The sequence below is a fragment of the Vipera berus genome (genome assembly GCF_964194415.1).
Source record: "Vipera berus genome assembly, chromosome: 3".
Classification (NCBI taxonomy): Eukaryota; Metazoa; Chordata; class Lepidosauria; order Squamata; family Viperidae; genus Vipera; species Vipera berus.
The window spans coordinates 55,831,929-55,853,711 of record NC_138204.1 but is presented as its reverse complement, the minus strand read 5'-3'; the positions used below and the strand labels follow the sequence as shown (position 1 = coordinate 55,853,711).

Genomic DNA, 21,783 nt, shown 5'->3' with positions numbered 1-21,783 from the left:
ATTTAAAGTGGTTTAGTTGTAATAGATGGTTATAGATTCAAAATAGTTTTCAAGAGTGTACAAAAGATACTATTTTTTTCTAGCATCAGCTAAATTAGACATATTACATTGAGAAAAATGTTTCTCATTTCTTTCCTGTTACGTTTATTGATTTCATTGCAGATACGTTAACATAGGAAATAGATTATTTTGTTATCTAATTTTACCTTCCAAAAGACAGAAGCAGATGAAAAATGTGAGGTTCTTTCCTGTTGGCTTTTTTGAATTAGCTGTTTTAGATGCTAAAAGTTTAGTTCCTAAAGAAGTAACCTTGTAAATAATTTTAATGTCCTCCTCTAGTGCAGGGTAGGCAACCTTGGCTCTTTTATGACTCAAGGACTTCAACTCCCAGAATTCCTGAGCCAGCATGGCTCAGCTTGGAAACCTCTCTCTTTCCCCTCCGCATGGCTGGCTCAGGTTTCTGTGAGTTGAAGTCCACGACTCATCAAAAAGAGCCAAGATTGCCTACTCCTAAAGCCAATAGAGGGAGCTTTTTTTTTTAAAAGGTGCCGGAACGCCGTTCTGAGCGTTCTATGAGGAAAAAAGCCCTGCTGCAAAAAAATATAATTCCTTCCATCCTTCACCATTCAGCCAGAACTGAAGAAGCTTCTTAGATAAAGAAGCGAAAAGTCTTCAAGGAAATACGAAGTCCACTTGCCTTTTGAAAAAAGCACCTTTGGGACTACCACTAGTTATTGGTTTTTTGGGGGGAGAGAGGGGCTGTGCCTTTGAGTCAGTGTTGACTACTGGCAACTACCTAGACAAGTCCCTGCAGTTTCCTTGTGAAGATGTTCAGAAGTGTTTTATCACTGCCTCTTTCCTAGGGATGAGAAAGTGGTTGGCTCAAGATCACCCAGTTGGTTTTGTGCCTAATGTGGGACTAGTCTAGGCTCTAGTCTGGTGCCTTAAAATACTATATCAAACTGGCTCTTTATCACTGATATGCTACAGCACTATTCCTACTGCACATTATTAAATACCAGGCAATCTAATCATCAGGAATTAAATTTACCATACTGTAAATTTATTTTACAAAAATATAAAATCCTTCTCTGGATTGCAGTGTCAAAGGAGGGTTGAAAATAGTGGGCAAGTTAGCAAAAGTAGTTTTTAAAGGAGACAGGCATTTTTTATATTTTTTATATTACAATACTAAAAAACTTTCCAAGGTAACATTAAAGAATTATGTGCTATAAAAACAAATAATATCAGAATTAAGGTACAATACTAGACCTTTCAGCTTCAAATTAAAAACTTTGTAAGCTAGTCAGAATAACAGTGATTTTGCTGCCCACCAAAATTTCACGTCCTAGACACCCTTGGAGAAGAATTCTTTAAATCAGCTTCTTCTGCAAAAAAAATTTAATCTTGCATTCTGACCAGCCTTTTTTATTGATAAGAAAAACAGCAGGACCTCTGAAGAGGATTACACTCTACAAACAATTTTATGTAAGAGAAAGCAGTGATACAGATTAGCATTTAGATATCTTTACTTGTTGGGATATCAGATCAATGTTTTCAGGACAAAGGAGGCACAAAAACAAATATATGTGTATATGTATAGGAATTGTAGGGGGAAATAAGCATTTCTTCCCTTCCCCTCCCCTCCTCTTCATTAATGCCAAACAGAAATCCACCATCATGGCAGCAGTATAATGTGATCCCAAGCAATTAAATTATAATGTAATTATATGGTTTCACTAATGTGTACAATGATCATACAAATCCCTTATTTTGCTTGCTCAGATGTAAGAAGCCAAGGAAAACAACTTCTTAGTTGTATATAAAGCAGGTATAAAGATGGTCTGGGAATTAAGAGAATTGCAAAAAAAAAATATTGGTCAACTGGTTAGGATATCTATTTGGTTTTGCAAAACAAAAGCATCTGCATAAATAGTCTAGCTAACAGTACCTGTGGCAAACTTCCACAGGAGACAATTTTATATAGTAACCTGTCTTTTATGGCTTTATCTCAATTCTGCAGCTTGGACTCCAACTTTGTGCAGTAAAATGGGAGTTTTATTCCAAAATTTATGCTTTAAAAGGAAAATGGTTATTAGAAAATGAGCCATACATGCAGGGCTGAAAATTCTTCTTACCAGAAACTGGGCTCATGTCAGCTTATCCGCAGACACAGTCAACCAGTCAGCTAGCTGAACAACCTGTTTTTCACATCAAGACTTGAGGTCACAGTTTACTGCACTACTTAAAATCCTAAGGGAGTTCTCTATCTAAATAAAGACTCAGCAAACAAGGAATCAGCTAGGTCTGTGAAGTTCCTTTGGCTTGGCAAGCTGGGCATTCAGGTGAAACATTAGCTTTCCCAAGTCTGTTTGCAAGGCTAGACAAAGGGAAAAGCACTTAAAAGAGAACGTGGCTGAAAACGTGCAATTGCTTACCCAACGGTGTAAGAGTGGCATACCTTCAAATAAACATTTCTGTCCCTCCTGTTCTCTAGGACAGAGTATTCGTTTTATTAGATTTGGTCTGATTTTTTTATATAATAATAATACAAAAGTAGATGGTCAAGCATAATTTCATTACGGGTGTGAAATGGTTATTTATACTCAGTTCCAAGCATATTTTAAACTTCAGCCTTTTGTAAGTTTGTCAAAATTGTTGTATAAAATGGAAAAGCTGCTGTAGAAAATGAGGCCTGAATATTATGAGAACAACTGAGAAAGTTAGAAGCAATCCTCCAGCATGTCATCTTGGTCGCTCCTTAGAATAACCATTTCTGGGCATGGTTAAGGCAGCTTTCTGTCATAAATGGTCTGTCTATATCTGTATGTTCAGAAGTGATTGGGAGTGAGAATGAGAATGAGAAGGGAGGGAGGGAGGAAGGAAAGGAAATGTTCCATTTAAATGAGCAATTGTTAGAATCTAGACTCTGGGTAGAAAAACATATAGTTTAACTGCCCGTCAAAGGGTACTCCCCCCTACTTTTAGGCAAGTCAGACTTTTAACCATGAAGGACCTCTAACATCACTTTTTCTTGGCTGATGCAAAATCTTATCTCCTTGTAAAACACCCCAGAAAAAAGCATGTTCTTAATGAAGTATTATATTATTTTGAGTTCAGGAATGAAACAGAGATTTGAAAATAGTCTGGTTTTATGAAACAAACTGCAGCTGGATCACAGCAGGAATAGCAACTTATTCTAATAGGTTCAGCAATTATCCCTGTTGTAGAGGAGGCATTGATCAATAAAATACATGAAATCTACATCTATTCCTGGCCCAATGTAGTGTAGTGCTCACCTGCCAGAGAACAGATAAAACCTAGGAAAAGAAACCCACTAATTTTACAGATCTTGTTTTTCTCTCTCTTCCCCCCACCCCCAATGAATGAATGATGAAAGACAGATTCCGACACTATTTTAATCTGACCATCACATATATTACCCTAAAGAAAAGGAAGGATCTTCCAGGGCTTGGATTTTAGTTTCATCACTCACAAAGCATCCCTGAAATATTCTCTTGCTGCAATGTTGAATGGGTAATTTGAGAGGCAGTGGAAGAGAAGGGGGAAAGGGATGGAAGCTTGCCTTCTCAAAGTTTACCTCGCACATAAAGGTTTGCTGGAGCGGAGTAACGGGTCCCTGCACTGTTTGTAGCGACACATTCATATTTGCCTTGATCCGATTCCTCGCTGTTTTCAATTTGGAGAGCCCCTATGTAGAAACAAAACACAAAGAACACTGGCTATAACAAGATGTATGTTACTGCTCTGTACCCTTATTCCAACATGAACACAAGAGGACAGATGATGCCTGTTGCTTCTTATAGGATATCCATGCTTGTTATTATAAAGCATCCATTGTGCTTAGTCTTCATAGTCAAACAAATTATTGATACCTTTACAGTTGCTTATGTACTGAATAAATTTCTTCCATATGGAGAAACTATCAAAAGAATCCAGACTTAAAATAACTATGTTGAATATTTTTCCCATAACTAAATATTATACAATATTTTAAACTGTTGTAAGTAGTTCTATGTGTTATATGAACACAAAAACAAAATACAACCCCAATAAACACACAGTAAACTAATAAATAAATACAATGGAATCTAATTTTAGTTCATTACCTTCAACTGTCTTAACCTACAAAATATGCTTCATTCCACAACAAAGTATCATTAATTTACTCTTAAGCCTAGCAGTAGAAAGAGCCACAACTTTTTCACCTTGAAAACCCCTTGTTTCTCGTGTTTTACATATGATTAGACTGTTCTGTCTACTAACAACATCAACGAGTAGCAACATCAGTAGGTAGTACAACCAGCCTTTTTAACACTTTGAGAAGCCCTGATACAGAAAGATCATTTGAAGATTTTCCAGGCATTTCCACACATTTTGTACTCACTGTATCCTGTGCAACTGTTTTTTTTGTTCACTGTACTGAATAGTAACATAGCTCTTGATATTTCATTGGTTTTGCTGCTTTGAATTTTGAGCTACTTCAAATGTTAAAATACGTTTTGGATGAGACCCCTTCCATGCTACCACTCCCTTTTTTTAAAAAGGGCCCAAATAGCAATCTTATCAATCCAAGCAACCAGGCTGAATACAACACTAAACTCTGCCTAATTCACATTACAAATAAATAAGTCGAAACAGTATTGCTCTTCCTTCTTATCTTGCCACTATGAATGAACTCAGTCCTATTTTGTTGTCTTCCAGATTATGGGAGATGGGAGGCTTAGATAAGGCAAAAATAAATAAACAATGAACATTTTAAGCAGCCGTGACACTGCTATTCCAAGAATGGGACCTGGTACTTCTTGGGGAATAAATACTTCATTTGTGAGTCCAGAAGTTCAGATTCCATAGACTGCAGAAGGCAGCTTTCACTCACAAAAATTATGTACACTCTTGAACCAAGAGAAACCGCATTAACCTGTCTGCTTGTCAGAGTCTGAATCCATTTCTGTTTGCCAAAGAAAACAGCGCTATGAACAGAAATTGCTGTTTCTTGACTCCCACTTCAAGGCACGGAGGTTAAATTTAGTTTCCATATTATTGGAATAGAAGGGAAAATAATGTGAATCAACTACTGTCACCTAAATCATTTACAACAATAAAGTGAGACCTGCAGTCTTAAGTCTGTATCTCAGGAGAACTAATGAAGTTCATTATGTTCTGCTGTTTCATAAAAATGATATAGAGAGCCCTCTCTATTGTTGTATCAGATCTGGAAAATAAAAATAAATTGCTCGGAGAAGTCTGGCTCCTGCTACCTTCTAGGAGGCATTTCATCCCTTGTACTTTTAAGCTGTTTGAAAGTTTATACGTTGCTGTTTAGGTATTCAGACAAAGTGTGGCCAAGACAATTGTGTGATTTAAAAGATCTGGCCCAGACAACTGTTTCTGCACGTTATAACAGTGGATGGTGAAGATATATTGTTACTATCTTGAGACTTGTGTTTAGCTTCCACTTTCTCTAAATTTAGAAAATCTGTAAATATACGCCCCTCCCCAAAACTTTTATAATTATTAATTTTAATATCAATTACATTTTATACTTTTTATATTTTAATTATTGTTAGACATTCTGAGTATAAAACAAATATATTCTTTGAACAGTGGCCGATAACAACTGGAGGGAAAAGGACTCCTGATCGTTTGTTCCTTGATTGAGGATAGATCCATATATCCAAGCTGTGGGCAGGTGAGTGCGTGCATGGGTGATTACAACAGTCTTCTCTCTAACATACGTACATGTGCTCTACCCTACAGCGTAAATGGCAGATGAAAATCACATGGGTAGCAATGAGGAAGGCTTTTTAAAAGATGGTTAGCGGGAAAAAATTCTATGTATTTTCCCTTACTCTCTATTTTTCTAGGTAGGGTTAGGCTATAAATTAGAAATACCCTGGCTTTTACTGAATCTGCCTCCATTTTAGCACAATGTTTAGGAAGTAAGAAGTCTGAATAGCACAACTTCATTTTACATAGAATGCAGAATTACAAGAAGCATGTACTAATTCTGGGCAAATTCTTTTATTTCTGATTGGATCAAAATAGCAATTCTGTACAGTTATAGGAGGATAAAATTAGCTACACACGAATGAGAGCCATGTCTGTATTGCTCTGTAAATATGCCTTTATAATAATCACATGGACCTCACAGAATGGCAGCCAAATATCACCAGGCCCAAATTATTGGCAATTAGGAAAGAAAGGGAATCAATCTAGTAATTTTCCTATTGAAGCTCATTACGATCCTGCTAAATTGTTTCCTCCCTGAAGTTGATGATTGTTATGTCAGATCTGGAGGGAAACTGAGTTTCTGTGATTTATGCAAGGGCTGCAGTCACTGCAAGATCTTTGAATTGAGCAGTTCACAAGGCAAATACAGGAATACAATTCAGACACCAATTTGTCTTCTTTAGGTGTATCATACATCTAGATTTCAAATACCCTTTCTTTTTTATTTCACTTTAGAAAAAAGGGAAGAAGAGAGATTTGCAAGCTTTGCAGGAAGCAAAATTGCAAAACTGCCGAAGGGTGGCAGTCGCTTAGTATTAAATTTGTATAACATTGGAAGAATTAGATGGAAAATTAATCAGCTTTTCTCTGTCAGTTTTTAGGTATTTGTGCTTTAAATTCATGTTCCTTTTGCTTTGAACATATAAAATTCATATTAGGGTAGAGAAAAGTGTTAAGTAACCATTTTAACTGTTTTCATATATCTGTTATGCCACAGCATCATAGAAACTTTGTCACTGAATCACTATAGAACTACAGTGGCATTTGGCTGTATCACCAATTTTGGAAGATTACACGGCTATCCAATATTGAACGAGTGAATGCACTGGTGACTACAGAAAAAGCTTTTGGTGAGTAGGATGGGCTGCCTGCACCACGTCTGACATGACAGCACTAGCTGCTCCAAGAGAACAGAAGATCAGAATATCTAATTTTCCATTATGTTTATTTCATTCCACTTTGTGGCAATAGAGAAAGCGGCTTTTGATAAAAGAGAAACAAATCACTTCTTCTAAAGATTCATTTGTTGCAATCTATTGATCATCCCTGAAAGCCCATGTCCATTCATCTATCCCAGGAGTAGGCAAGCTCGGCTCTTTTATGGGAGTTGAAGTCCATGAGTCATAAAAGAGCCGAGGTTGCCTACCCCTGAATTCTATCCTCTTCTCTAACCTGCCAGCCAGCAACCAGAGCCATATATCTCTGAACAATCTATCAAAACTCACCCTGACCTTTCAGCCTGGGTCTCACCTGAAAGGCAAAGGGGGAACGTTAAAAGTGACAACATGCCTCACAAATACAGAGCTCTTAGAAAAATGAAAGCATCTCTGCACAGGAAAAGTAAGACTCATGGCTGCCAAGGCCAACAGAAAGGTTAGTTTTCAAAACAGAATGCCCTGGCTTCTCCGGCTACTTTTATCGGATTTCCTTCACACCTTCACTCAAGAGAGATTGCCTGAAGAGAGACTGCCTGGCTTTCCCATCCAATGTACCTAGCGACTATGCATAATTGAAAATAAACATCCAACTAATTGCAGACACAATAATCCATTAGTCTAATCTCATTTCGATCAAATTAATACATCATGGAAATGCAGCAACTTACCTTTAGGAAGACCTCAAAACATATCATTATGTGAACATAATCTCCCTTCATAAAAATGCTTTCCTCTATCCCTGCTAGAGATTCAGTAGCCTGTATGTTTAACAAAAGGTGTCAGTCTGACAGAAATCCCGTATGAGATGCCAAGAGGTGGCTCTTGGCACTTAGAAAAATGTCGTCTTTGACATTCAAACAGGACACATGCGTTTTAAATAATGTCAGGCAAACTCTTAAAATACCTCATTAGAACTCAGATAGAGAGATTTATGTTTTATGAGATGGATGATTCTCATTATAGCAGTAAGTCAATTCTCTCAAAAAGGATATACCGAACATATGGGGGTTCTGGTGCCAAGTTGTTAATGTTCTCATTTGTTGATAAGAAGCACATGACAGTTAAAATACAGGAAAAGCTTCAGTCTGGTATGAGTAAAGATGGGGCTAGAAACAGGCATAACCTGGGCTATTTAACGTGTGGTTTATTGTTTTGATTTAAGATTTATGTAGTTTTAGATAAATAGCTTAAGAACTTAAAAGGTTACAACTGATAGCTATGAATCATTCCAAAGACTAGATGACAATTAGGCCTACAACACATGACTCAGATTTTCCATTCAATTCAAACATGTTTTGGAATAACAATTCACATTTGATCCCAAAATATTAACACAACTGAAAACATTAACACCCAGAAACTGAACCAGAACCAAAGATTGCTTTATTAACTTGCAGCGATGATTTAATGAAGAAAGGGAGGGAAGAGTAGCATTGGACAATTGAGACTACATTTTAGTAATGGTAATAAATTTCAGAGAATTCAGGGATCAGTCAACACCATCAGTTACTGAAATCACAAGAGATCAGGAACACTGTACATAGTACTGATTACAATCTTAGGATTGTTTCCAAAAAGCACTTTTGAGTGTTCAAATTACAAAGATTACACTAGCAGGTTTGGGACTATATAGCTGCTACTCTGGAGGTATGCTGAACAACAGTAAGATTTAAGATGACCAGATATATGTCAGATTCCTTTACTCTCAACAAATCTTTGAGCCATAGTCACAATGCTGTATTACGTTTCAGAGGGAATGGGGCTAGCTGATTGTATCTCTTCCCTCTGCCTTTATATTGAAAGGTCTGGCAAGCTGGACAGACATACTTATAACCCTCAAAGAAAGTCCATGCTTACTTCAAGAATTATTTTATTTTTAGTTGTTCAGCTTCTGTCAGCAGTAGCACAGAAGAAAGAACATCACTGTTCTCTTGTGAAAATACTGACCCTTCAGACACATACCACAGTGGATATTTCAACCCTCCATGGACTACTCCAGACAGTTAATCCAGACAGTAACTGAATTGGAAAGATCAAAGAATCCTCTGTGGCATGAGCCAGAATTGCACCTTCCAATTCACAAATCTTCCATTGAATAACCCCCTTTGACCTGTGTATGCCTGCAATGGATGATTCTACAAGGTGCCAGACACTAAAAATAAACAAAAACACGTGTAGGAGGGAATGGCAGATGAGCTTGTGTACTGACAGAGTTTGGAATGAAAGAATAAGTGGAGAATGGTATACTGCTGAAACGTGTCATGGCAAAAAGAAATGTAGTGATACAAATATTTGAGGCACAGTTTAGCATTCTTACCTCTAATTGGTGTACCACCTGGTGAGGTAATTTGAATGCAAATAAGATTAAAGAGAAGCGTTAGTACAATGAGAAAAGGGAGAAAATTGAAACTAAAAAGTTTTTCAAAGCTAGAATCTATATTAGAGAAACAGGAATCATACATAAAAAAAGAATGTGCAGTAACATTGCCCTAGATTGGTTAGTAAAGCTCCACCAAGAACACAAAGTCTAACCTCAATTTACATATCCCTGGTCCTCCCCCCCCCAAAAAGGATGTCGATTACCATTATCATTCATTGCCACAACTGAAATGGAGCAGCAATTGGGAAATGGGTGCCATGCCCTTTTATTCTGCCAGAAGATGGGGCTGTGGGAGCATCAGTATCAATGAAATACAATAAGCATGTGTGTATGCACCCACTGTTGGAAGACTGATTCTTGGTTTGAGATTACCTGGACCACTGGGGACAAAAATCTGATTACATAGCTGAAACTGGAAAACTAATCAATGAATGTAGGTTAACTCCTGAAGCAGGTTCCTCCTGAGCATAAACTGTTGTTTTGCACCATTCAGTTTTAAAATATAAATGCAGCGGACATTCTTTTAGCTTTCACTTGGACTAATGGCTGAGGCATGCTCTTGCATAGTGGTACAGCAGGCCAAGGACAGAATTTACAAGGGAGTTGAAAATAGTTTCACATGCTATGAACATCTGATATAGAGAGGTTTTTAAAGAAGAGTTTGCTCAGTCTTGGCCCTTATCAACAGCATTGCCTAGAAGTGCAGAAAGAGAACGGCATATGTAAACTGACAGCAGGTCCCCTTTGCTCCCTGATTGTGCCCCCCTTGGCCTTATTTTGTGCAAATGAAATCTGTTAGTAAGGACAGGGAAATTCATGCAGATCTAATTTCTAGGCAGTTTATGGTATGCGTTGGTTTAATGCAGATTTTGCGCATCTGAACACCAAGCACTTACCAAAGAAAACTCAGGAGTTTAAACAAACAGAAAGAGAGGGTTAAACAGGACACAGAGCCTCAAATCATGTTCCGTGTATTGATCAATAAATACCAGTAACCAAAGAAGTGCTGTGTATCTGAGATTAACTGCTCCCCACATTCCATTATCCACAGCACTGATCACCCAATGGGTGACAGACACTCAAAGAGTTTCTGTAAATACAAAGAAGGCAGATTTTAAGAACATTTAACTTGCTTTTAAAAGAATGGATAAATTATTTACCCTTAATATTTTCTTCCCTTGCTCTTTTCTAGAGCCTTTTCCTCTAGGCCAGGGGTAGGCAACCTCGGCTCTTTTATGACTCATGGACTTCAACTCCCAGAATTCCTGAGCCAGCCAAGCTGGCTCAGGAATTCTGGGAGTTGAAGTCCATGAGTCATAAAAGAGCCGAGGTTGCCTACCCCTGCTCTAGGCAATATAGCTGCCGCTTTTAATCAGTGGAAACAGTTCCAGCTGCTTTGTCTGGCATTCTCTGCAGCCAAGATGATGTTATTCCATCTCCACTTTACAGCCCAATGCTTTTGTTCACAGATATGGAAAAAAAGGAAAGCCCATATCGCTGGCTGTGAAGGTAATCTCTTACATAATAAATCTGCCTGTTTATCTGTTTCTCTAACTACCATCCCATCCACCTCGAAGGAGCAATTCACATCACAGAAGCCTGCATGGCTTCCAAGTCCTATCAACAGGAAAAAGAGGATTATTGCTTCAACAGAAAAATTGCTGAGTACTCACTTTTCTTCCCAGTCTGCCAATTTATTACTGTAATTAAACACTCTAAACTCTATTTTCTTCATACCGGCAGTTAACTGACATTGAGACTTTCCACAACAGAGTCCAGTAATCAGCCTCCCAGTCAGTGAAATGGCACCTGTTTTAAGTTGCCTTCACTTGGATGTGATGCTGATCTTGGCATGCACTCACACAGCCACTGAAAAGTCTGGAATTAATTGTCTACACAAACTGAAGAATCCCATACACACTCAAAATGGACTCCTTAAAGTGCAATTGGTTCATCTTTCTTGAGGTCTGAAGATTTTTAGATTTTTCTTGTCAGATCCCACATCACAACTATTAAGCAATTAAAAAAGATGTTCTTATTTGCAAGAAGTCTCCAGATTTCTGTTAATGGTCAGGATTACCACATAGATATCTGAACCACAAGCCACCAAAGCAAAAATCAGGGCATTTTCTTAGAAACCACAGAGCCATAGAGTTGAAAGGTACTTTAGAAGTTGTCTAGTCTAACCCAGCAGTCCCCAACCTTTGTGGCTTGGTGGCCCGGGGTGGGGGAAAGGGGGATGGTTCCATGTGAGTGGCAGGTGCATGTGACAGTGTGCCTACCCACCACTCGCACAAATAGAGCTTTGTGTGTAAGCGCCTGTGCTCACACAAATGGAGCTTCACACATGAGCAGGTGTGACCGCCACTTGCCTACCTCTTGTGTGGCCTGGTTCTGAATGGGCCATGGCCCAGTAGTGGGCCACGGCCCAGGAATTGGGAACTCCTGGTCTAGCCCTTTGCTCAACGCAGGTTTTACTAAAAACTCTCTGTTTCAAGAAAAGGAGAACTCACACCTTTGGTAGCACCCTAGTTGATAGCTTGTATACAGTCAGGGAATTTTTCCTGACCTCTAGTCTGGATGTACTTATAATTTATCCATTAGCTTTGATCCTTCCCTCTGGAGCAATGAAGAATAACCTCATTCTTTCTGTGAGACAATCCTTTAGATATCTGAAGTCTGCTATCATCTTCAATCGTCTTTTCTGTAGGCTAGTCATATCCAGGTTCTTTAGGTATTATTTATAGGTCTTGCTTTCTGGACCCTTCATTGTCTTGATAGCCTTTCTTGGAACTTGCTCCAATTTGTCACTGTCCAGTTTGAACTGTGGTGTGAGTTATGGTAGGGAACACAGAACTAAATGGATCAATTATCTGACGCAATACACATACTTTCTTGGATCCCATTAAAATAACATTCCACTTCTGGCCTGGTTTTCATAAGTGCTTGGTATTTATTGCACTGCCCTAATGCATTAGCGATATTTATTTATTTGTTTAATCAATGTATTAGTCACCTCCAAAGCAATTCCAGGAATTATATTTCATATTTACAGTGGATCTAAAGCTAAACATCCTGTACAGCATAGAGTACAATGGTGTTGCCCACAGTAATAATCATACCAGTTCTGACTTACTACTATGGGGAAGATAAGAAAGCAAACCTTGTTCAATTTGCTGCTTAGCAAAATGAATGAAACTCACAGATACACATTATGTACTCACTGCTCTATTAAAAATATTACCCAGAATAAGTCATAATCCAGGATTTCCTTTCTATGCTGTTATGGAATAAAGCCATTTAAATACATAGCCTTCAAATTTTGTATAGTCTATGTGTTAATTCAGCAATATTCTATTCCACAGAATCTACCAAGCCAGTATCAAGTTATTTCTAATGGGATACTATCCAAAGAAAGATTTTGAGGCAATATAGTATATAAGTTCACTTTTTAGTCTACACTTTTTAAACTATTTCTGGGATGGGATTTTTTTGCCCTGTATTAATATGACCAATTTTTCCTCAAACAGCATTTAATCTACTAATCTCAAAAAAAAGCTCATTTGCACTTTTCTTCTCTGAGATGTATACAAAGTTTGTTCCCAAACAGGGAATGTCAATCTCTCACAAAGCTTCAATATGACTTGCTGGCCATAGCCTTGTCTGTAAAATTAAGTGCAACCAAAATAAAATCCCAGAGTACAGTATAGTGAGTACTACCAAACTGTGTTATTATTTGATACGCTGTTATTTATATTTTTGACATTTGCTGTTACAGGTCTAGTTACTTTCAGACTGGTGGTGTGTGACTCTTAAGGAAAACCAGATGGGTGACCTTGGGCTGCTCACTCTTTCTCAGCAGAACCCACCTCATGGGTTTGTAGTTGTGGGGAAAAGAGGAGGAAAATGGAGTATTATATATGATGGGATAAAAAAATCTAAAAATAAATAAATAAATATAAAACAAGCAAAATATGCCATTTTTATTTATTAATCATTTTCCCCTACTAGAGGCTGCTGCCTGATCCATACAATATATTAGTCCTGTTTATTTGGTTTTAGCTTAGTACAAAGGCACAGCTAAAGCACTATGGTTTATAAAACATATTTATAAACATATTTACTATATTAATACAAGCATACTCCTTATTCTTATCTATTGCTGATGTACAGGTGTTGTTCATATCTTCCAAATTCTGTATTTATAAATTTATAAATTCTAATTTAGCTATCAGGTCATGAAGTATACAGTTTTGATTTGCAGCATCACCTCATGTCTTGTTTCCGGATTAGCACTTATTCTTATTTTGACACAATGTTGGAGAGCAACATCCCAGTAGGGAAGAGGGCTCAAGCAGGGAATTAGGCACTTGCTATGCAAACACAAGAGGGTAAATTATAACCTCCCCCCCACAATGCCTTTGAACCTTACCTAGTCTTTTCCAGGTGAAATTTGCCAGGCTGGGGAGATTCCTGTACTATAGGCAGCGAACAATAAAGTAGTTAGTTTGAACTCTACATTTATGGGTCTGATTGTTCACACCTGACACATTCATTTTTAGCCAAGTTCAATGTGTTTATGGTGGTTCGTTGATATTATTACTGTGATATGGTATTTTTTCCTTGGTATTAAAATGTTTAATATGATTTTATTGTGCTTTAAAACATTATTTTATGAATGATAGCTTCAACACTGAATGATAGAGGCATGTGATAAAAGCACAATTATAATCACTGAAGTTTTATACAAAAATCAACTTGGAGCAGAGGGATACTATTGCCAGTCTTTTCTAAACCCCTCTTCCTATTTTATTTTATTTTCCTTGCAGATCAAGAAATAAAGTGGGAAACTATGCATATACAGCAATCCTTCCACAATTTTCCTACGTTTTGAAACCAATATCCCAAATAACTATTTAATCACATATCTATAATCAAGTGTAAACTGAATGTACAAGTTATAGCAATCTGCCATTCCTATCTTGTTTGAATGTTAAAATATTTAGTCACTGTATTTTGGGAAATAGGCTTCTTTTTAAGTATTGTCCTGTTTGGATCTCTGTAATCCATACAAAACTGCAAGGGAGTTTTGGTCCAAACCAGTAGTAGTTTTAGAGAAATGCAGGAAATGCATGAAAGAAAACTGAAAACTTATTGAGATGATGTTTAAAGTATAAATGTATTTCTAAGTACTGTGATACCATGTTCCCAGTTAAATCAGTTATGGAATACAGATTGATTTACGATCAGTCACTTAGCAAATATTCAAAGTTACAATGAATCCCCCAAAGCTATTTATGACCTATTTTTGAAGTTAGAACAGCTGCACCCTCTCCTGATTACATGATCACATTTTGGGTGTTTGCAACTGGCTCACCTTTATGGCTGTTTTCAGCATCCTGTGGTCACATGACCACATTGTGACTTTTTTTTTTTTGCTGGTTTCTGGGGAAAAAACACCCATCTGGGGAAAACTGGTCTAACGTACATGGTCTTTGTTAAACAACTACCACATTTGCTTAATTTGAATAACACAAAAAGGTAAAAAAAAAACCCAGATCTGATCATGTGATGTCTCGACTTACAATTGCAACGACTTACAATTGTAATTCCAGGCTCAATTATGGTTGTAAGTTGAGGACTACCTGTATGTTATATTATGGGAAGATGAACAACTCTGTGGAACAAAACTGCTATTAACTAAAATTGTATTTACTACCTCATTTTAGACTAAATAATTCAATTGACAGCAGAATGATAGTCTATAACATGCAGGATCCCAGACAGCTCTGCCCACTTTACCCCATAGACCAGTCATTTAACCATTAATTTGATGGTGAGAAAACTATTAAATATACTGGGCGGCAGCATTGATCGGAATTATTATATGTTTCGTTGCATAGTCAGCCAGAGGTTCAAAATGGATATGACATTTTTATCCACCTATCAGGTCTTTCCCAAGGAGTTGAGATAGGCAGATGTTTATATTTGATGGTGTTAGAAGTATTGTTGCAGGAAGTCAGCTATTCTGAGTAAAGCTGCCTTTTGTAACTGAGGTGAATTTGTCAGTGCTGATGGTGTTCAAATGGTGCTCTAGTTGTTTTGGGATTGCACCCAAGGCACTTATTACTGTTGGTATTATACCTTTGCTTTCTTTTGCCAATTGTTCTATTTCTATTTGCAGGTCTTTATATTTTGTTATTGTCAGAATCCATTTATATCATATTCATAAATGGAATGTTTCAAACATTATTCCATGGATTCTGCCATCTCCCGAAGAGAAGAGAATGGATGTGTATTGAACCGGTATTAGGCATTTCAAAGGAAAGGAGAAGCCTTTTGAACTGGGGAAACAAAAGGGGGGGCTAGCATCTGGCTTGTGTCACGGAAGAGAGCAATAAACATGAAAGGTCCTAAGTTCCTTTTTCCCACGAGAGGGATGATACGAGATAAAGGATGGGGGACTGACCAAATGGGGTTAAGGGGGGTTAAACCGGGAACTCTTTATAAGGGTTTACTTCGTGGAATAATATTAAGTCCTGTCTTGTATTCCTACAACCAAGTATGTCATAGTAAAGATTCTTTTTGGAATAGATTTGACTCCAAGAATTTTGTCTTCCTAAGACGTGGTTTGGGGTGGGTCCCGCTGAGTCAGCGACTCTTGTTCCATTGGACGGCCCTGGGGTTTCAGGTGTTGGATCCCTTCCGTTACCCCTCCAGTTGCGACCCCAGGTGTTGTGTCAGTTGCGGTTTCCAGCTCTCTCCTCCCTTAGTGAGCTCAGGGTTGTTTTTATCAAGTCAATAGCTTTTTCCAGAATCCGCTCTTCCTCACTGGCGTGCAGGGAGTTCTCCATCTCTTGTTTCCATTCCGGTTGGTGGTCGCTCCGTCTCAGGGTCACTTCTCCCAAAGCCTTTTCCCACTCACTTTTCCTTCCAACGCCCATTGACCACCGGGGTTTTCGTTCGTGCTGCTCCGCCGTTTCCTCCCAGGAGGAATATGACGCTTCAGCTTCCCAATGTTTCTGGGAATTTGGCTGGGAGGAAGGCTCCTTCTCCGTGGGGCTTCCCTCCCTTCTTGCTTCATTGTCAGACATCATATTTATTTGCAAAGTCCCCCAGTAAGGTTCCTCTTCCCAGGTTGACTTTCAGTGCAAGTCCTGTCTAATGTCAGGACCCACCCCAAACCACATCTTAGGAAGACAAAATTCTTGGAGTCAAATCTATTCCAAAAAGAATCTTTACTATGACATGCTTGGTTGTAGGAATACGAGACAGGACTTAATATTATTCCACGAAGTAAACCCTTATAAAGAGTTCCCGGTTTAACCCCCCTTAACCCCATTTGGTCAGTCCCCCATCCTTTATCTCGTATCATCCCTCTTGTGGGAAAAAGGAACTTAGAACCTTTCATGTTTATTGCTCTCTTCCATGACACAAGCCAGATGCTAGCCCCCCCTTTTGTTTCCCCAGTTCAAAAGGCTTCTCCTTTCCTTTGAAATGCCTAATACCGGTTCAATACACATCCATTCTCTTCTCTTCGGGAGATGGCAGAATCCATGGAATAATGTTTGAAACATTCCATTTATGAATATGATAAATGGATTCTGACAGTTATCTTCTCCAGTTCTTTTTCTCCTATTCTGCTGTTACGATTTTTTGTGCAATCAACCAGATGTTCAGATTGGATTTGGCATTTTTATGAACCATTTTTATCAAGTCCTTCCCAAGGACCTGAGACAAGCAGAAGTTGATATTTGATGGTTGTTGCAGGATGTAAACTCTTCTGTGCAAGGCTGTCTTTTGCAGTTGGTTCATGGTGAATTTGTCAATGCTAATGGTGTTCAAGTGGTGCTCCATTTGTTATGGGATATTATTATGGCCCATTCCATAGCCAGCTACATGTTCAGACTGGATTTGGCTTTTTTGTCCACCTATCAAATTATTATTTTGTTTATCTGTATCCCACCTTTACTATTTTGCTGGAGGTAGAAGTTCTGAATTCATATGAAGCAAAATCATTTGTTGACATAGATTCAGATGACACTCAAATCTACATATCAATCAAGACTGAACAGATGGCACTCTACAGCTATTGTCCAAGTTCCTAGAGGATGTTAGATTCTGGATGAGGAGAAACAAGATAGTGTGACTTTGGAAATGATACAATTCCAGCAAGATACCATCTTTAATTCTGGATAGGGTTGTTATGTTCCTGCTGTTTATGATGATATACTGTGCACTGAGATGTTCTGATCTTTATTTTACATAGTTAACCTGATTTACAAATCTTAGGTACCTATACTGCTCAGAATTATTAATAAATCTAGTGGCCTATTGGCCTAGTAAATAAATAAACTTTATTTGTCAATAGTCCTGGGCCACTGGGATAAGTTTCCCTGTTGTTATTAGTGAACTTGATGAGATCTGTTGAAGAGAGGCCAATACTGAAGTCTAAACCTGATATCCTGTGCTTCTGATAATCCTGTGTGCTAAAACATCTTTTCTTCACAATAATCCCATGTGCGTGTTTGTGTGAACATATGACTGAGAATGAGAAAGACAATATGGATATAATTTGTATGCTTTCTAGGCCTATCCACACACAAGGAAAAGAGAGAAGCAAAGAGAGAAGCAACCTAGAATTAAGGAGAAACTTCCTGACAGTTAGAACAATTAACCAGTGGAACAACCTGCCTCCAGAAGCAGTGAATGCTCCAACACTGGAAGTTTTTAAAAGAGACTGGACAGCCATTTGTCTGAAATGGTATAAGGTTTCCTGCCTGACCAGGGGGTTGGACTAGATGACCTCCAAGATCCCTTCCAACTTTATTATTATTATTATTATGTCTAGGCACAGAGTTTCTTTGATTTTTAGAAAATGTTACTCCATAGTGAAAATACTATTGATTTTGCAAACTGGAAAAGGAAACATATTTTTCAATTATGTCTGAAGAAGCCAGAGTAGTGAAGCAGGTGTAATACTGCCGCCTATATTACAAGTTTCAGACTTAAAAACTTGTGATATAGGTGGCAATATTATACCTGCTTCTTCCTGATGGACTTTATGAGTGAAATTTAACACACATTTGTCTGGAATTAAATTTTTAAAAATCTTAAGTTTCATTAGCATCCACTTGTGATCTCCATGAATATACTATTTTTGCTTATCTGAATTCCTCTCTGTCCTTACAAATAATGACCTCAAACTCTCTTCTGAATATGTAGTAACTATTAGGCTATATGTAAATATTGATTCAACTTATAGCTAAATAAATTAAGCCTGCTAATGTGTCCTTCAGAAATTAAATAACTAGAGAAAATTAGCATAGTGTATGAATACCCAATGAAATTCTCTGGAAATATGTTTGCAATATAGAATGGAAAAAAAGACCAGTCCAAATTTAGGACATGATGGCTGTGTTAAACGTGCTTTGTTTTTAAACTCAGCTTTTCCTCTTAAGCTTGCTTACTAGCAATGGAATTACGTGAAATGAATGCTGCTGAAAGCCTACCATGTGCTCAAGTGCTGCCCTACTCATTTGCAATTCCAGATACAGAAATATATTTAAAAGCATGGAAAATAAGTATCCAATGGCATGCTTTCCTAATGCTGCCTGCGTAGCACCTTTCAAATTAAATTAATGAGGGTGTTATTTCCTTTCAGCATGCACATCTTGAGAAGAAAGTAAAGGTCACTGTGAAATTACATAAAATGTAAATATATCAGTGTAATTATTGCTCACTGTTTTATATGGAAAGAGCTCGGAGTCTAACAGTTGTCAGCAGGAGGCTAAATATAAACCTGTAACTGCGGAATATACTTTAGGATATAGGTTTTGATCACACTGGTTATGGGTATGCATGATTTCTTGATTGAGGCAGACACTCCACTTACAACTGCAGCAAACCTCCCTTGCAGCTCTTCCTCCCCGGCATCACTGATATCGTTTTTCATTACAGTGGACAGAGCTTCAGGAGAAGATAATAGCATCCTTGAAACGTTTAATTCCTTTTAGTAGAATCAGACTGAAATGGTTAAATTATTAATAATATACATAGCGTGATTTTAAGGTGCTGTATGATTTACAACTCATTCTTGCAGAATCTCAGCTGAAAAAGACTTTCAGTGCTGAGGATAAGATTTTATAGCCAGTGGGCATGGTTGTTCAGAATTTAAAACTGCAAATTTCAATGTCAAAGCTTAGTGTCCGAATCCAAAACACGTTTTAAAATTACAGTATGTACTTCAAAACTGACTAGATGTTCTTAATTGCCTCTGTCCATGGACTCACAGAGCACACTTTTTTTTCCAACCTGTAATTTTACGTGGCAATGTGTGTTCTGCTAGTAATCTGTGTTCTTCTTTCCTGAGAGCAGAATCCAATAATGGAGTCAGAGAGAGAGACACAATATAATTCATAGATAGCAGAGGTTCATGATATGAAAAACCTTTTACCTGAACGAAGCTGCTTGATCCTGCCATTGCTGGCAGCTATGTCCACCGGAAGGAAATCTTTGTACCAGGAGATTTCAGGGTCAGGGTTGCCGCTGGCAGCACAAAGCATTGTAGCTGTGCGGGCCTTCTCTACTACCTTGAGCTGGGGGCCCATATCTATAGTTGGAAAGCCAGGAGGAAGTTGATTCTCTATAAGAAAAACAAACAAACAAACAAATCCCATTAAAAGTCAGTGATGGGAAAACTGGAGTTGAATTTCCCATACTCCGAGCACTAGACAATCAGTACTTTGACACAACCATGTCTAGTTAATTGGCAGAAGACATCTCCTCTACTTGGGATTCTGAACAGTAAACTGGTTATTAGTACAGAATAAAGCAATTCAGCTGTTCTGTGTAGGTTTCTGGGTGAACCCTTATACAACAAGCATGGATAAAACAGGCAAGTATCTTGTACTGAACTCTTCTGATTGATGTTCTATGTTCCAGCAACAGATATGATTATTTAAAAACCCAAAGAGCCAGTGAATACTAACAAACCAAAGTAACTGCAAGCCTGGATAGCCATCTCTCTTGGATGGCATAGTGAATTCTGAATGTGCATGGAAGTTAGATTTGAATGTTTCTAGGATGCACACTAGGCAATCACCAAAAACTCTTCCAGACAGTTGAAGATAGCTGAGGCATGCTGAAAATGTGTAATATATCTCCTTGCTTTGTATCACAGTGGTGAACCATTTTTTTTAAAAAACAAAGACAAAAAAACCCCAAATCTATAATACACAATTCTGTTGATAGCGGCATTATATTCCTACAGATAAATATAGCTAAGTTTATTATGAGGCTTCTCTTAGCGAAAGTCCCCAAGTGCTTTAGAGCAGCTTTTGATAACAACTGGCAAAATCAGCTCATACTGCCAAGGCAAGAGAACTATTCTCTTCGAAACATGAATTGCAATCAAGATAGGCAAATACTGTATATGGGAAAAGAGGCAGAACACAAGGGCTTTTTAAAATACTAACACTTCAAAATCTTTTTTTGAAAATGCTTAAGCAAAATAAAAGACAGTTTGCCTTTTTACCTTTAGCAGATATGCTAATTTGAATAAAGAACAAATATATGCTTCTATGGCAAAAGCCTTGGATTATTACAACTTCTGAATACAGCACTCCTTTCTAAGTTTTCTAAAATAACAAAATATTCATTTATGTCATTGATTAATTGACTAAGGAAAAAAACTGGTTATAAACAGATATACCAAATGCTCAGCCACTACTTTTAGGTAACTGACCTCTCTAGTACCATCTGCAATTGAAAATGATGTATACAGGATTATTTACTTCTCTCCAGAGTCTCAACACCATACCATGAACAAGGATCTTAGCATCCTAAATTTAAAGATTCGACATTACTGAGATCAAGACTGGCTGAATATACTTCATTTGCATCAATCTTTCATCCAGGTGCATATACATAACCATGTTTTCAGGTAGTCAAAGCTTTGGTACTGGCCTTGTCTTGTATTTTCTATAGTCTAAATCTTGACACCCCTGGTCTAAATGAACTTGCAGGACCAAATTGAACTATTCAAATATTAACACTTCCCCATGACATCTACCAAAAATCCAGACACAAGTCTCCCTATTTCAGTGTTAGATTTTATAGCATAAGACAAGATAAATGGGTTGCAATCTGGCTTTGGTGTTCAGAAGGTAAGGGGTTTGGGTGAAGAACTACATTTTTAAAAAATGCACAAAAAGTGATTGGAATTTAGTGAGAGCTTGAGCCATTTTGAATCTCCTAGGCCACCTTCCCAGAAATCTCTTCTTTACTGGCAAACAAAAAAGTCTCTTTGAATAAAAGGTACCACTGAAACTGAAAGGTTTTTATTTTTCTTCTTTAAATGCTTTCTCTTTATTTTCAAAGACAAAAAGGTACACACAGCTTAACTGGAAAAACACCAGAGCTAGCATTCAT

The 21,783-nt window shown here is 37.7% G+C and overlaps 1 protein-coding gene across 5 annotated transcripts in view; it reads right to left on the bottom strand.

Annotated features, from left to right (window-relative positions):
* Nucleotides 1-21,783, bottom strand: part of PTPRF (protein tyrosine phosphatase receptor type F) — a 528,476-nt gene that overhangs the window by 116,909 nt on the left and 389,784 nt on the right. For all 5 annotated transcript variants that reach the window (XM_081322272.1, XM_081322271.1, XM_081322273.1 and 2 more), the window contains 2 exons: nucleotides 19,808-19,996; nucleotides 3,602-3,712 (listed from right to left, as the gene is read on the bottom strand). In XM_081322272.1, coding sequence (XP_081178398.1) covers nucleotides 3,602-3,712; nucleotides 19,808-19,996 — 300 coding nt within the window. The remainder of the gene's footprint in view (nucleotides 1-3,601; nucleotides 3,713-19,807; nucleotides 19,997-21,783) is intronic.